At 41.5% G+C, this 14,326-nt stretch overlaps 1 protein-coding gene across 1 annotated transcript; it reads left to right on the forward strand.

Moving 5' to 3' along the window:
- Positions 1-11: 11 nt before the first annotated feature.
- On the forward strand, positions 12-14,295 carry LOC124263707 (NADH-cytochrome b5 reductase-like). Its single transcript, XM_046698411.1, has 8 exons — positions 12-119; positions 327-667; positions 702-971; positions 2,198-2,340; positions 3,006-3,093; positions 3,208-3,312; positions 4,083-4,286; positions 13,987-14,295. The coding sequence occupies exons 3-8, from the start codon at positions 774-776 to the stop codon at positions 14,188-14,190; spliced, it is 942 nt and encodes a 313-aa protein (XP_046554367.1). The 5' UTR covers positions 12-119; positions 327-667; positions 702-773; the 3' UTR covers positions 14,191-14,295.
- Positions 14,296-14,326: the final 31 nt, after the last annotated feature.

Raw genomic sequence — 14,326 nt, forward strand, 5'->3', positions numbered from 1 at the left:
AAAGAGTTGTAAAGGGGGGTAACTCTTACTAGACACGTGAAGGTTATAGAACGTTTAATTAAAATAGAACGATGTAAACTAATTAAGGATGAATGAAGAAAGTCAGCATGTGTGCAGTGGTAAGTCTAGAAGACTCGGTATTACTTCAGGAAGAGACTTGACTCGACAGTCAGCTGATTATTTACAAATGTATTTCCAAATTTAGAATGTATCAAATATGATTTTTGTAATAGAAAATGTTAAAACAAAGTAATGTTTGCCTTATATATTCCTCAGTGTATAAAATATGCTGAACGAATAATTGTGATACTGTTTTCATGTTCCAGGTTCAGGCATGCCAAGGCAAGTAAAGAGAAAGTTAGAACAGGTTGTTGAAGAAGTAACAGACGATGGCATGAATGACAGGATCTGTGACAACAACAACAACAATAATAATAATAATAGAAATGCTAGTTCCACCTCCAAGTGCCTTGTTAGAGAAGGCTTTTCATGGATGACATGTCTTATGTATGGAATTCCCTATGAAAGTACTAAACCACATGCAGTCATAAAAAAAGATGACTGAAACATTTGTTCAAAATTCATCATTAACCGTCAACATGATCAACTTCTCTTTTTTATTGTATCACAGAATGAATATTTATGAAAGCTAAAACATGTTATTCTGGTAGGACAGAGACCATCTATTATATGGTCTCTGGGTAGGAATATTACTTAAATGTATCAACCTGATGACTGTGAAATGCCCTGTTTGCTTGTTAGTGTGAACGTTTATGATGGCAAAATCTACAGATTGGCCTGAGAAGCCTGTGAAGCCCTTAGACTCGGATTGTTGTGGTAATGGGTGTGTGCCATGTGTCTTTGATATCTATGATGAAGAAGTGAAGATCTGGGAACAGGAATGTCTTCGACTTAAGCAGAAGGACAACGAGCCTGAAAATGTGTCTGACTCAGAAGACAGTGGCAATGAGGTAAAATACAACTACAGCTGCACAGTATAATTATTTATTTTTACCAAATGCTTTTCCTGAGAAATGAAACTGTTTGCCACTTTGACAAAATTTACCTATGACATCAGTAAGCATCTTATGATCAATAGTAATATTTCATGTCTAAATCATGTAAACACCAGCAGTAGTATTTCCTGGTTAAAGTTGGTCGTCAGTATGAATGTCGAAAGTGATGATGGATTAGTTGGTCAAACTTCGTGAGTTGTTGATTAGATGTCATCTTAAAAAAAACAACTTATCTCAACACCTTGCTGTATGTTGTTTATTATGTATCAAATATTGCTTTATCCAGACTAAACATGATTTACAATACATGGGGAAGAAAAGTGTCCAACAGCCATAGAAAATATCACTTGGTATGATTTCAAATCTGAAATTTGCACAAATACAAATGTCAGATGTTAGCATATCAAGGCTGAATAATTTTCAATTCGGTGTCATACATAACATATGATATATTTGAAGCTACACTTCCTTGGTAAAAGGGCCGGTGGGATAGCCTAGTGGTTAAAGCGTTGGCTCGTCACGCTGAAGACCCGGGTTCGAATCCCCACATGGGTACAATGTGTGAAGCCCATTTCTGGTGACCCCCGCCGTGATGTTGCTGGAATATTGCTAAAAACGGCGTAAAACTAAACTCAGTCAGTCAGTCCTCGGTAAAGTGTGTGTACAGATTCCAGTACTTTATTTTTAGGCTGAGTCCCATCAGAGTGAGGCATTTAATCGCCAGCATAATACAAAGTCAGCAATCTAACTCACTCAGCCACCATGGCTTCCTCAAAAATGGAAGTCTAACAACTGGTGCTCAGTTTATCAGAATAATGTTAGCACACCATAATATAAGTCAAATAGTATACAAAGATGTTATTCCTTGCTTGTTTCATAATTAAATGATCATAAGTCATTGGGCCTGACAGTACAGCTTACTGTTTTACTTGAATTCTCGGTCAACAGGCTAAGAGGCAGAAAACATAAATTAGTAAAATATATTTTGTGAGGTTTAACGATGGTTTCATTCTCAAAATGAACTCTTGAATTAGAAGTTTCAGCAATGAAAAGAAAAGGTAAATTCAATATGTTATTAATTTCTCAGTAATATGTGGGTTTTGTTTAGACATGTCCTTGAAACAGGAAATGTCATTGGTATCATGACTTATTACAGAAAACCAATACCATATTTCCTGCAGGAACCAGTGTTATCAAAGGACAAATACAGAAGAGTTAAAATCATATCCGTCACCATGGAAACCAAGGACTCAGCTAGATACAGGATGAGGCTGCCTAGGGGGAAGTCACTGGGTCTGAGTATAGGTCAACACATCATTATCAGGTAGGACACATCCAACAATATCAGGAGCTCACGTTTGTCCTTGGTGCTGACTGAAATTGGTTGTATATTGCCTCTTGTATATTGCAATATTGTTGTATCAATAGATTTTTATTTTCAATGCTGTATCAAGACAGGTAAACATATGAATATTGATTCTAATTTCTTAATTCACTGCCACAGAAATATTTCCATTTGTTCAGAATACCATGGTTAGATGGTGAGGATGGACAATGTAAATCAGAATTTAATAGGATCACCTTTTTTTCATATGTAGCATTATGTTAATTGATTACAGGGCTAAATAGGAAATATATATCTTAACACAAACAGAATAAAAACTTTTGTTATTATTTGACTTATTCAGGTCCTTTTGAATCAATATATCAGTTATCAGCTTTCAAGTCAATGAAACCCCTTGTGTAAAATGAGTCAAGTATCTAGTTGTGTGTCATTGTAATCTAACAGTTTCAGTCATTGCTTATGCTATAATTCATTAAATCACACACTTCTTCGTCCATTGAAAGGATGCTGATAGTACATTTTCCTCAACCTGTAGTGCAGTGAGAAGAATGGGGTATGGAAACTTAAAACTTAAAACCATTCTGAAATGTAACATCTTTTAGAGTCTAAAGATGATCACGAATTTCATATTAATATTATTCCAGGGGATACCTAGATTCGACACCTGTTACCCGACAGTACACACCTATATCCAGTGTTGAGGTCAAAGGTTATTTTGATCTGCTAATAAAGGTGAGTTTGTGTTGTAAAACTTTGAAAATTTGCCTATTTAAAGTAACTTGTTTTATGTCCAAATTGTACCGACACATATATGGGTATGACATAAGTTTGTCTTGATTGCTTCAGATTTATCCCAAAGGGCAGATGTCGCAGATAGTTAAAAGATGGAAGGAGGGGGAATATGTTGATGTTCGGGGTCCTTTTGGTAGTTTCTCCTACAAGCTGAACCAGGTTTGTATGTTTCTTAAAGTTACCTTTAACAAAAATACATTTAACATGTTCAAATTCTTTTAGTTATGATTTTTAATCTTGTCAGCTAGCATGAAATGTTTTGGTTTTCTATTCTATACAACAAAAGTCAAATTTGAGTTAAACCTCTGAAATTAACATATGATTTTGAGAAAATGCTGTTGAATGATTCAGTGAACCATACTAAGATTATGCTGAAATGGCCAACTAATGGAAATGGAATAATTATTATTGCTATTTAGTAGTGTCATTCTATGCATATTTCGTAAGATCTACTCAGTCTTCTATTACTACTGACCCTGATTATGTGTCAAAGATTGTCAGCACCATACCCATGCATGAGGTTTTCAACATGTTAAACATCAGCAGACCTGAATCACTTCCAAATTTGTCCCCTTTTGTCCTGAAAGTTTATGAAATGACCCGTGAAAATGGGTGAAAATGAAGTGTGCACCCCACCTTTCTCAAGAGTGTGCATCCCCCTTTCTCAAAAACCGCAATTGTATTCTAATAACTTGATTGCCTATCCACATGCCCTATCTTATTCAACCACTCACTCAACTGCGTCTCACTCGTTTTACTCATTCATTTTACTCACTCACTCAACCACTAACTACTCACTCACTCTCATTTTACTTACTCAGTCAAGCCACTTTACCTCCACCACAGATTTACTACCATGTGATCTTTTCCCGTTCCTTGTTCATGTTTACGTTGTTTATCTATGTAATGCAATTTCCCTGGGTTTTCAGTGTCAGACATTGTACCTCCTAGCAGCTGGCACCGGCATAGCCCCCATGTCACAGGTCATACAGGGAATTTTGGGAGAAGAGGACGAGGAGACCAGAGTCAGGCTGATCTATGCCTGCCGCACATATTCTGATATCTTGATGAAAACTGAACTAGATGCATGGTCCTCATTCTGGAACTTTTCAGTAATATACGCTCTCAGTCAGGTGAATAACAGCTAGCGGTATCTTCAGTCCGCACTAAGCCATAGTGGTCAGTAACATACACTCTATACAATGAATAGTAGCTAGTGGTATCCCAGGTCCCCAGTACTCCTGGCTGTCAGTAACATACACTCTATACAATGAATAGTAGCTAGTGGTATCCCAGGTCCCCAGTACTCCTGGCTGTCAGTAACATACACTCTATACAATGAATAGTAGCTAGTGGTATCCGAGGTCCCCAGTACTCCTGGCTGTCAGTAACATACACTCAATACAATGAATAGTAGCTAGTGGTATCTGAGGTCCCCAGTACTCCTGGCTGTCAGTAACATACACTCAATACAATGAATAGTAGCTAGTGGTATCCGAGGTCCCCAGTACTCCTGGCTGTCAGTAACATACACTCTATACAATGAATAGTAGCTAGTGGTATCTGAGGTCCCCAGTACTCCTGGCTGTCAGTAACATACACTCAATACAATGAATAGTAGCTAGTGGTATCTGAGGTCCCAGTACTCCTGGCTGTCAGTAACATACACTCTATACAATGAATAGTAGCTAGTGGTATCCCAGGTCCCCAGTACTCCTGGCTGTCAGTAACATACACTCTATACAATGAATAGTAGCTAGTGGTATCCGAGGTCCCAGTACTCCTGGCTGTCAGTAACATACACTCAATACAATGAATAGTAGCTAGTGGTATCTGAGGTCCCCAGTACTCCTGGCTGTCAGTAACATACACTCAATACAATGAATAGTAGCTAGTGGTATCCGAGGTCCCCAGTACTCCTGGCTGTCAGTAACATACACTCAATACAATGAATAGTAGCTAGTGGTATCTGAGGTCCCCAGTACTCCTGGCTGTCAGTAACATACACTCAATACAATGAATAGTAGCTAGTGGTATCTGAGGTCCCCAGTACTCCTGGCTGTCAGTAACATACACTCTATACAATGAATAGTAGCTAGTGGTATCTGAGGTCCCAGTACTCCTGGCTGTCAGTAACATACACTCTATACAATGAATAGTAGCTAGTGGTATCTGAGGTCCCCAGTACTCCTGGCTGTCAGTAACATACACTCTATACAATGAATAGTAGCTAGTGGTATCTGAGGTCCCCAGTACTCCTGGCTGTCAGTAACATACACTCTATACAATGAATAGTAGCTAGTGGTATCTGAGGTCCCCAGTACTCCTGGCTGTCAGTAACATACACTCAATACAATGAATAGTAGCTAGTGGTATCCCAGGTCCCCAGTACTCCTGGCTGTCAGTAACATACACTCCATACAATGAATAGTAGCTAGTGGTATCTGAGGTCCCCAGTACTCCTGGCTTGTCAGTAACATACACTCTATACAATGAATAGTAGCTAGTGGTATCTGAGGTCCCCAGTACTCCTGGCTGTCAGTAACATACACTCAATACAATGAATAGTAGCTAGTGGTATCTGAGGTCCCCAGTACTCCTGGCTGTCAGTAACATACACTCTATACAATGAATAGTAGCTAGTGGTATCTGAGGTCCCCAGTACTCCTGGCTGTCAGTAACATACACTCTATACAATGAATAGTAGCTAGTGGTATCTGAGGTCCCCAGTACTCCTGGCTGTCAGTAACTGTCATACACTCTATACAATGAATAGTAGCTAGTGGTATCTGAGGTCCCCAGTACTCCTGGCTGTCAGTAACATACACTCAATACAATGAATAGTAGCTAGTGGTATCCCAGGTCCCCAGTACTCCTGGCTTGTCAGTAACATACACTCTATACAATGAATAGTAGCTAGTGGTATCTGAGGTCCCCAGTACTCCTGGCTGTCAGTAACATACACTCAATACAATGAATAGTAGCTAGTGGTATCCCAGGTCCCCAGTACTCCTGGCTGTCAGTAACATACACTCTATACAATGAATAGTAGCTAGTGGTATCTGAGGTCCCCAGTACTCCTGGCTGTCAGTAACATACACTCTATACAATGAATAGTAGCTAGTGGTATCCTAGGTCCTCAGTACTCCTGGCTTGTCAGTAACATACACTCAATACAATGAATAGTAGCTAGTGGTATCCCAGGTCCCCGGTACTCCTGGCTTGTCAGTAACATACACTCGATACAATGAATAGTAGCTAGTGGTATCCGAGATCCCCAGTGCTCTTGGCTTGTCAGTAACATACACTCGATACAATGAATAGTAGCTAGTGGTATCCAAGGTCACCGGTACTCCTAGCTTGTCAGTAACATACACTCTATACAATGCTAGTAGCTAGTGGTATCCGAGGTCCCCAGTACTCCTGGCTTGTCAGTAACATACACTCAATACAATGAATAGTAGCTAGTGGTATCCGAGGTCCCCAGTACTCCTGGCTGTCAGTAACATACACTCCATACAATGAATAGTAGCTAGTGGTATCTGAGGTCCCCAGTACTCCTGGCTTGTCAGTAACATACACTCAATACAATGAATAGTAGCTAGTGGTATCTGAGGTCCCCAGTACTCCTGGCTGTCAGTAACATACACTCCATACAATGAATAGTAGCTAGTGGTATCTGAGGTCCCCAGTACTCCTGGCTTGTCAGTAACATACACTCAATACAATGAATAGTAGCTAGTGGTATCTGAGGTCCCCAGTACTTCTGGCTTGTCAGTAATATACACTCTTTACAATGAATAGTAGCTAGTGGTATCCGAGGTCCCCAGTACTCCTGGCTGTCAGTAACATACACTCAATACAATGAATAGCAGCTAGTGGTATCCCACGTCCCCAGTACTCCTGGCTTGTCAGTAACATACATTCAATACAATGAATAGTAGCTAGTGGTATCTGAGGTCCCCAGTACTCCTGGCTGTCAGTAACATACACTCTATACAATGAATAGTAGCTAGTGGTATCTGAGGTCCCCAGTACTCCTGGCTGTCAGTAACATACACTCTATACAATGAATAGTAGCTAGTGGTATCTGAGGTCCCCAGTACTCCTGGCTGTCAGTAACATACACTCTATACAATGAATAGTAGCTAGTGGTATCCCAGGTCCCCAGTACTCCTGGCTGTCAGTAACATACACTCTATACAATGAATAGTAGCTAGTGGTATCTGAGGTCCCCAGTACTCCTGGCTGTCAGTAACATACACTCAATACAATGAATAGTAGCTAGTGGTATCCCAGGTCCCCAGTACTCCTGGCTGTCAGTAACATACACTCCATACAATGAATAGTAGCTAGTGGTATCTGAGGTCCCCAGTACTCCTAGCTTGTCAGTAACATACACTCTATACAATGAATAGTAGCTAGTGGTATCTGAGGTCCCCAGTACTCCTGGCTGTCAGTAACATACACTCAATACAATGAATAGTAGCTAGTGGTATCCCAGGTCCCCAGTACTCCTGGCTGTCAGTAACATACACTCTATACAATGAATAGTAGCTAGTGGTATCTGAGGTCCCCAGTACTCCTGGCTGTCAGTAACATACACTCAATACAATGAATAGTAGCTAGTGGTATCCCAGGTCCCCAGTACTCCTGGCTGTCAGTAACATACACTCAATACAATGAATAGTAGCTAGTGGTATCTGAGGTCCCAAGTACTCCTGGCTGTCAGTAACATACACTCAATACAATGAATAGTAGCTAGTGGTATCTGAGGTCCCCAGTACTCCTGGCTGTCAGTAACATACACTCAATACAATGAATAGTAGCTAGTGGTATCCGAGGTCCCCAGTACTCCTGGCTGTCAGTAACATACACTCCATACAATGAATAGTAGCTAGTGGTATCTGAGGTCCCCAGTACTCCTGGCTGTCAGTAACATACACTGTATACAATGAATAGTAGCTAGTGGTATCTGAGGTCCCCAGTACTCCTGGCTGTCAGTAACATACACTCTATACAATGAATAGTAGCTAGTGGTATCTGAGGTCCCCAGTACTCCTGGCTGTCAGTAACATACACTCAATACAATGAATAGTAGCTAGTGGTATCTGAGGTCCCCAGTACTCCTGGCTGTCAGTAACATACACTCAATACAATGAATAGTAGCTAGTGGTATCCGAGAGGTCCCAAGTACTCCTGGCTGTCAGTAACATACACTCAATACAATGAATAGTAGCTAGTGGTATCCGAGGTCCCCAGTACTCCTGGCTGTCAGTAACATACACTCGATACAATGAATAGTAGCTAGTGGTATCTGAGGTCCCCAGTACTCCTGGCTGTCAGTAACATACACTCCATACAATGAATAGTAGCTAGTGGTATCTGAGGTCCCCAGTACTCCTGGCTTGTCAGTAACATACACTCAATACAATGAATAGTAGCTAGTGGTATCTGAGGTCCCCAGTACTCCTGGCTGTCAGTAACATACACTCCATACAATGAATAGTAGCTAGTGGTATCTGAGGTCCCCAGTACTCCTGGCTTGTCAGTAACATACACTCAATACAATGAATAGTAGCTAGTGGCATCTGAGGTCCCCAGTACTTCTGGCTTGTCAGTAATATACACTCTTTACAATGAATAGTAGCTAGTGGTATCCTAGGTCCCCAGTACTCCTGGCTGTCAGTAACATACACTCAATACAATGAATAGCAGCTAGTGGTATCCCACGTCCCCAGTACTCCTGGCTTGTCAGTAACATACATTCAATACAATGAATAGTAGCTAGTGGTATCTGAGGTCCCCAGTACTCCTGGCTGTCAGTAACATACACTCTATACAATGAATAGTAGCTAGTGGTATCTGAGGTCCCCAGTACTCCTGGCTGTCAGTAACATACACTCTATACAATGAATAGTAGCTAGTGGTATCTGAGGTCCCCAGTACTCCTGGCTGTCAGTAACATACACTCTATACAATGAATAGTAGCTAGTGGTATCTGAGGTCCCCAGTACTCCTGGCTGTCAGTAACATACACTCTATACAATGAATAGTAGCTAGTGGTATCTGAGGTCCCCAGTACTCCTGGCTGTCAGTAACATACACTCAATACAATGAATAGTAGCTAGTGGCATCTGAGGTCCCCAGTACTCCTGGCTGTCAGTAACATACACTCCATACAATGAATAGTAGCTAGTGGTATCTGAGGTCCCCAGTACTCCTAGCTTGTCAGTAACATACACTCTATACAATGAATAGTAGCTAGTGGTATCTGAGGTCCCCAGTACTCCTGGCTGTCAGTAACATACACTCAATACAATGAATAGTAGCTAGTGGTATCCCAGGTCCCCAGTACTCCTGGCTGTCAGTAACATACACTCTATACAATGAATAGTAGCTAGTGGTATCTGAGGTCCCCAGTACTCCTGGCTGTCAGTAACATACACTCAATACAATGAATAGTAGCTAGTGGTATCTGAGGTCCCCAGTACTCCTGGCTGTCAGTAACATACACTCAATACAATGAATAGTAGCTAGTGGTATCCGAGGTCCCAAGTACTCCTGGCTGTCAGTAACATACACTCAATACAATGAATAGTAGCTAGTGGTATCTGAGGTCCCCAGTACTCCTGGCTGTCAGTAACATACACTCAATACAATGAATAGTAGCTAGTGGTATCCGAGGTCCCCAGTACTCCTGGCTGTCAGTAACATACACTCAATACAATGAATAGTAGCTAGTGGTATCTGAGGTCCCCAGTACTCCTGGCTGTCAGTAACATACACTCTATACAATGAATAGTAGCTAGTGGTATCTGAGGTCCCCAGTACTCCTGGCTGTCAGTAACATACACTCTATACAATGAATAGTAGCTAGTGGTATCCCAGGTCCCCAGTACTCCTGGCTGTCAGTAACATACACTCCATACAATGAATAGTAGCTAGTGGTATCTGAGGTCCCCAGTACTCCTAGCTTGTCAGTAACATACACTCTATACAATGAATAATAGCTAGTGGTATCTGAGGTCCCCAGTACTCCTGGCTGTCAGTAACATACACTCAATACAATGAATAGTAGCTAGTGGTATCCCAGGTCCCCAGTACTCCTGGCTGTCAGTAACATACACTCTATACAATGAATAGTAGCTAGTGGTATCTGAGGTCCCCAGTACTCCTGGCTGTCAGTAACATACACTCCATACAATGAATAGTAGCTAGTGGTATCCCAGGTCCCCAGTACTCCTGGCTTGTCAGTAACATACACTCTATACAATGAATAGTAGCTAGTGGTATCTGAGGTCCCCAGTACTCCTGGCTGTCAGTAACATACACTCAATACAATGAATAGTAGCTAGTGGTATCCCAGGTCCCCAGTACTCCTGGCTGTCAGTAACATACACTCTATACAATGAATAGTAGCTAGTGGTATCTGAGGTCCCCAGTACTCCTGGCTGTCAGTAACATACACTCTATACAATGAATAGTAGCTAGTGGTATCCTAGGTCCTCAGTACTCCTGGCTTGTCAGTAACATACACTCAATACAATGAATAGTAGCTAGTGGTATCCCAGGTCCCCGGTACTCCTAGCTTGTCAGTAACATACACTCGATACAATGAATAGTAGCTAGTGGTATCCGAGATCCCCAGTGCTCTTGGCTTGTCAGTAACATACACTCGATACAATGAATAGTAGCTAGTGGTATCCAAGGTCACCGGTACTCCTAGCTTGTCAGTAACATACACTCTATACAATGCTAGTAGCTAGTGGTATCCGAGGTCCCCAGTACTCCTGGCTTGTCAGTAACATACACTCAATACGATGAATAGTAGCTAGTGGTATCTGAGGTCCCCAGTACTTCTGGCTTGTCAGTAATATACACTCTTTACAATGAATAGTAGCTAGTGGTATCCTAGGTCCCCAGTACTCCTGGCTGTCAGTAACATACACTCAATACAATGAATAGCAGCTAGTGGTATCCCACGTCCCCAGTACTCCTGGCTTGTCAGTAACATACATTCAATACAATGAATAGTAGCTAGTGGTATCTGACGTCCCCAGTACTCTTGGCTGTCAGTAACATACACTCCATAATATGAATAGGAGCTAGTGGTATCCGAGGTCCCCAGTACTCCTGGCTGTCAGTAACATACACTCAATACAATGAATAGCAGCTAGTGGTATCCGAGGTCCTCAGTACTCCTGGCTGTCAGTAACATACACTCAATACAATGAATAGCAGCTAGTGGTATCCCAGGTCCCCAGTACTCCTGGCTGTCAGTAACATACACTCAATACAATGAATAGCAGCTAGTGGTATCCCACGTCCCCAGTACTCCTGGCTTGTCAGTAACATACATTCAATACAATGAATAGTAGCTAGTGGTATCTGAGGTCCCCAGTACTCCTGGCTGTCAGTAACATACACTCCATACTATGAATAGTAGCTAGTGGTATCCGAGGTCCCCAGTACTCCTGGCTGTCAGTAACATACACTCCATACAATGAATAGTAGCTAGTGGTATCCCAGGTCCCCAGTACTCCTGGCTGTCAGTAACATACACTCTATACAATGAATAGTAGCTAGTGGTATCTGAGGTCCCCAGTACTCCTGGCTTGTCAGTAACATACACTCTATACAATGAATAGTAGCTAGTGGTATCTGAGGTCCCCAGTACTCCTGGCTGTCAGTAACATACACTCTATACAATGAATAGTAGCTAGAGGTATCTGAGGTCCCCAGTACTCCTGGTTTGTCAGTAACATACACTCTATACAATGAATAGTAGCTAGTGGTATCTGAGGTCCCCAGTACTCCTGGCTGTCAGTAACATACACTCCATACAATGAATAGTAGCTAGTGGTATCTGAGGTCCCCAGTACTCCTGGCTGTCAGTAACATACACTCAATACAATGAATAGTAGCTAGTGGTATCTGAGGTCCCCAGTACTCCTGGCTGTCAGTAACATACACTCTATACAATGAATAGTAGCTAGTGGTATCTGAGGTCCCCAGTACTCCTGGCTGTCAGTAACATACACTCATTACAATTAATAGTAGCTAGTGGTATCTGAGGTCCCAAGTACTCCTGACTTGTCAATAACGTACACTCAATACAATGAATAGTAGCTAGTGGTATCTGAGGTCCCCAGTACTCCTGGCTTGTCAGTAACATACACTCCATACAATGAATAGTAGCTAGTGGTATCTGAGGTCCCCAGTACTCCTGGCTGTCAGTAACATACACTCTATACAATGAATAGTAGCTAGTGGTATCTGAGGTCCCCAGTACTCCTGGGTTGTCAGTAACATACACTCAATACAATGAATAGTAGCTAGTGGTATCTGAGGTCCCCAGTACTCCTGGCTTGTCAATAACGTACGCTCATTACAATGAATAGTAGCTAGTGGTATCTGAGGTCCCAAGTACTCCTGGCTTGTCAATAACGTACACTCATGACAAAGAATAGTAGCTAGTGGTATCTGAGGTCCCCAGTACTCCTGGCTGTCAGTAACATACACTCCATACAATGAATAGTAGCTAGTGGTATCTGAGGTCCCCAGTACTCCTGGCTTGTCAGTAACATACACTCTATACAATGAATAGTAGCTAGTGGTATCTGAGGTCCCCAGTACTCCTGGCTGTCAGTAACATACACTCCATACAATGAATAGTAGCTAGTGGTATCTGAGGTCCCCAGTACTCCTGGCTGTCAGTAACATACACTCCATACAATGAATAGTAGCTGGTGGTATCTGAGGTCCCCAGTACTCCTGGCTGTCAGTAACATACACTCCATACAATGAATAGTAGCTAGTGGTATCTGAGGTCCCCAGTACTTCTGGCTTGTCAGTAACATACACTCTATACAATGAATAGTAGCTAGTGGTATCTGAGGTCCCCAGTACTCCTGGCTGTCAGTAACATACACTCCATACAATGAATAGTAGCTAGTGGTATCTGAGGTCCCCAGTACTCCTGGCTGTCAGTAACATACACTCCATACAATGAATAGTAGCTAGTGGTATCTGAGGTCCCCAGTACTCCTGGCTTGTCAGTAACATACACTCTATACAATGAATAGTAGCTAGTGGTATCTGAGGTCCCCAGTACTCCTGGCTGTCAGTAACATACGCTCTATACAATGAATAGTAGCTAGTGGTTTTCTAGATCACCAATACTCCTTGTTAGTCAGTAACATGCACTCAGGTGATATCCTAGGTCCCAATGTTTCATACGTGTGATACGTGTGATATGTTTTAAGCTTATTGTCCCCTGACGGAACGGGGGACTATGTATTCAGCGGCCTCCGTCCGATTCTTGTTAACGCGATATTTCATGAAATATTGCACCCAATGTCTTCAATTATGTCGACAGCCTACATTGGGTGATTATGCAGACACCAGTGATTTCAGGCATCTTGTATGTGAGCAAAAAATAAAAAGTAGTAAATATGTTATGAATATTCCATTCATTAGCGGCGGGGACATTGCCATATTAGTGGCAAACACTTGTATTTTATACATTTTATGCACATATTGTCTAGTGTGTCTCATTGGCCATCTGGCCTGGTGTTTGTATATTTTATGTTTTTACCACTGCCTTTTTACCTGCAATGTACATTCACGTGACACAAAAATAAACTTTTTTGTCTGTCTATCTACCCAATACCTCTTGCCTCTTAGTAACATACATCAGAGAGGTGAATAGCAGCTTGTGATATCCTAGGTCCCTAAGACTCCTTTCTTGAAATACCCCAAACTATTTCTGTTCAAAATAGTACATTTGCCAAAAAGAATATCCTTAATTGTGTTACATGTGTCTTTCAGGAAAGCGATGAACCTTCCAGATGTTATAGATACGGAGACCAGGTGCATGCTGGGAGAGTCTCTGACACACTACTTGACTCTGAACTAGGCAACAAGAAGGAGAATCTTCTAGTGCTTATCTGTGGGACTAAGACATTTGAGGCAGATATGATTGACCATCTAAAAACTCTTGGACTCTCAGAGGACAAATTCTTCAGATTTTAAAAAGTTATAATAATTGGCATAAATTGTCATTCCAAGTATTTATTTTTGCAAAATGGAAGTGAAGTATTTTTATAATGAATTCATTGAATAAATAATAAAATACAAGGAACTTTTCGATTTTGAGTATTTGATGTGA

The sequence above is a fragment of the Haliotis rubra genome, unplaced genomic scaffold, assembly GCF_003918875.1.
Source record: "Haliotis rubra isolate DU_JTF1 unplaced genomic scaffold, ASM391887v1 Scf10, whole genome shotgun sequence".
Taxonomy (NCBI): domain Eukaryota; kingdom Metazoa; phylum Mollusca; class Gastropoda; order Lepetellida; family Haliotidae; genus Haliotis; species Haliotis rubra.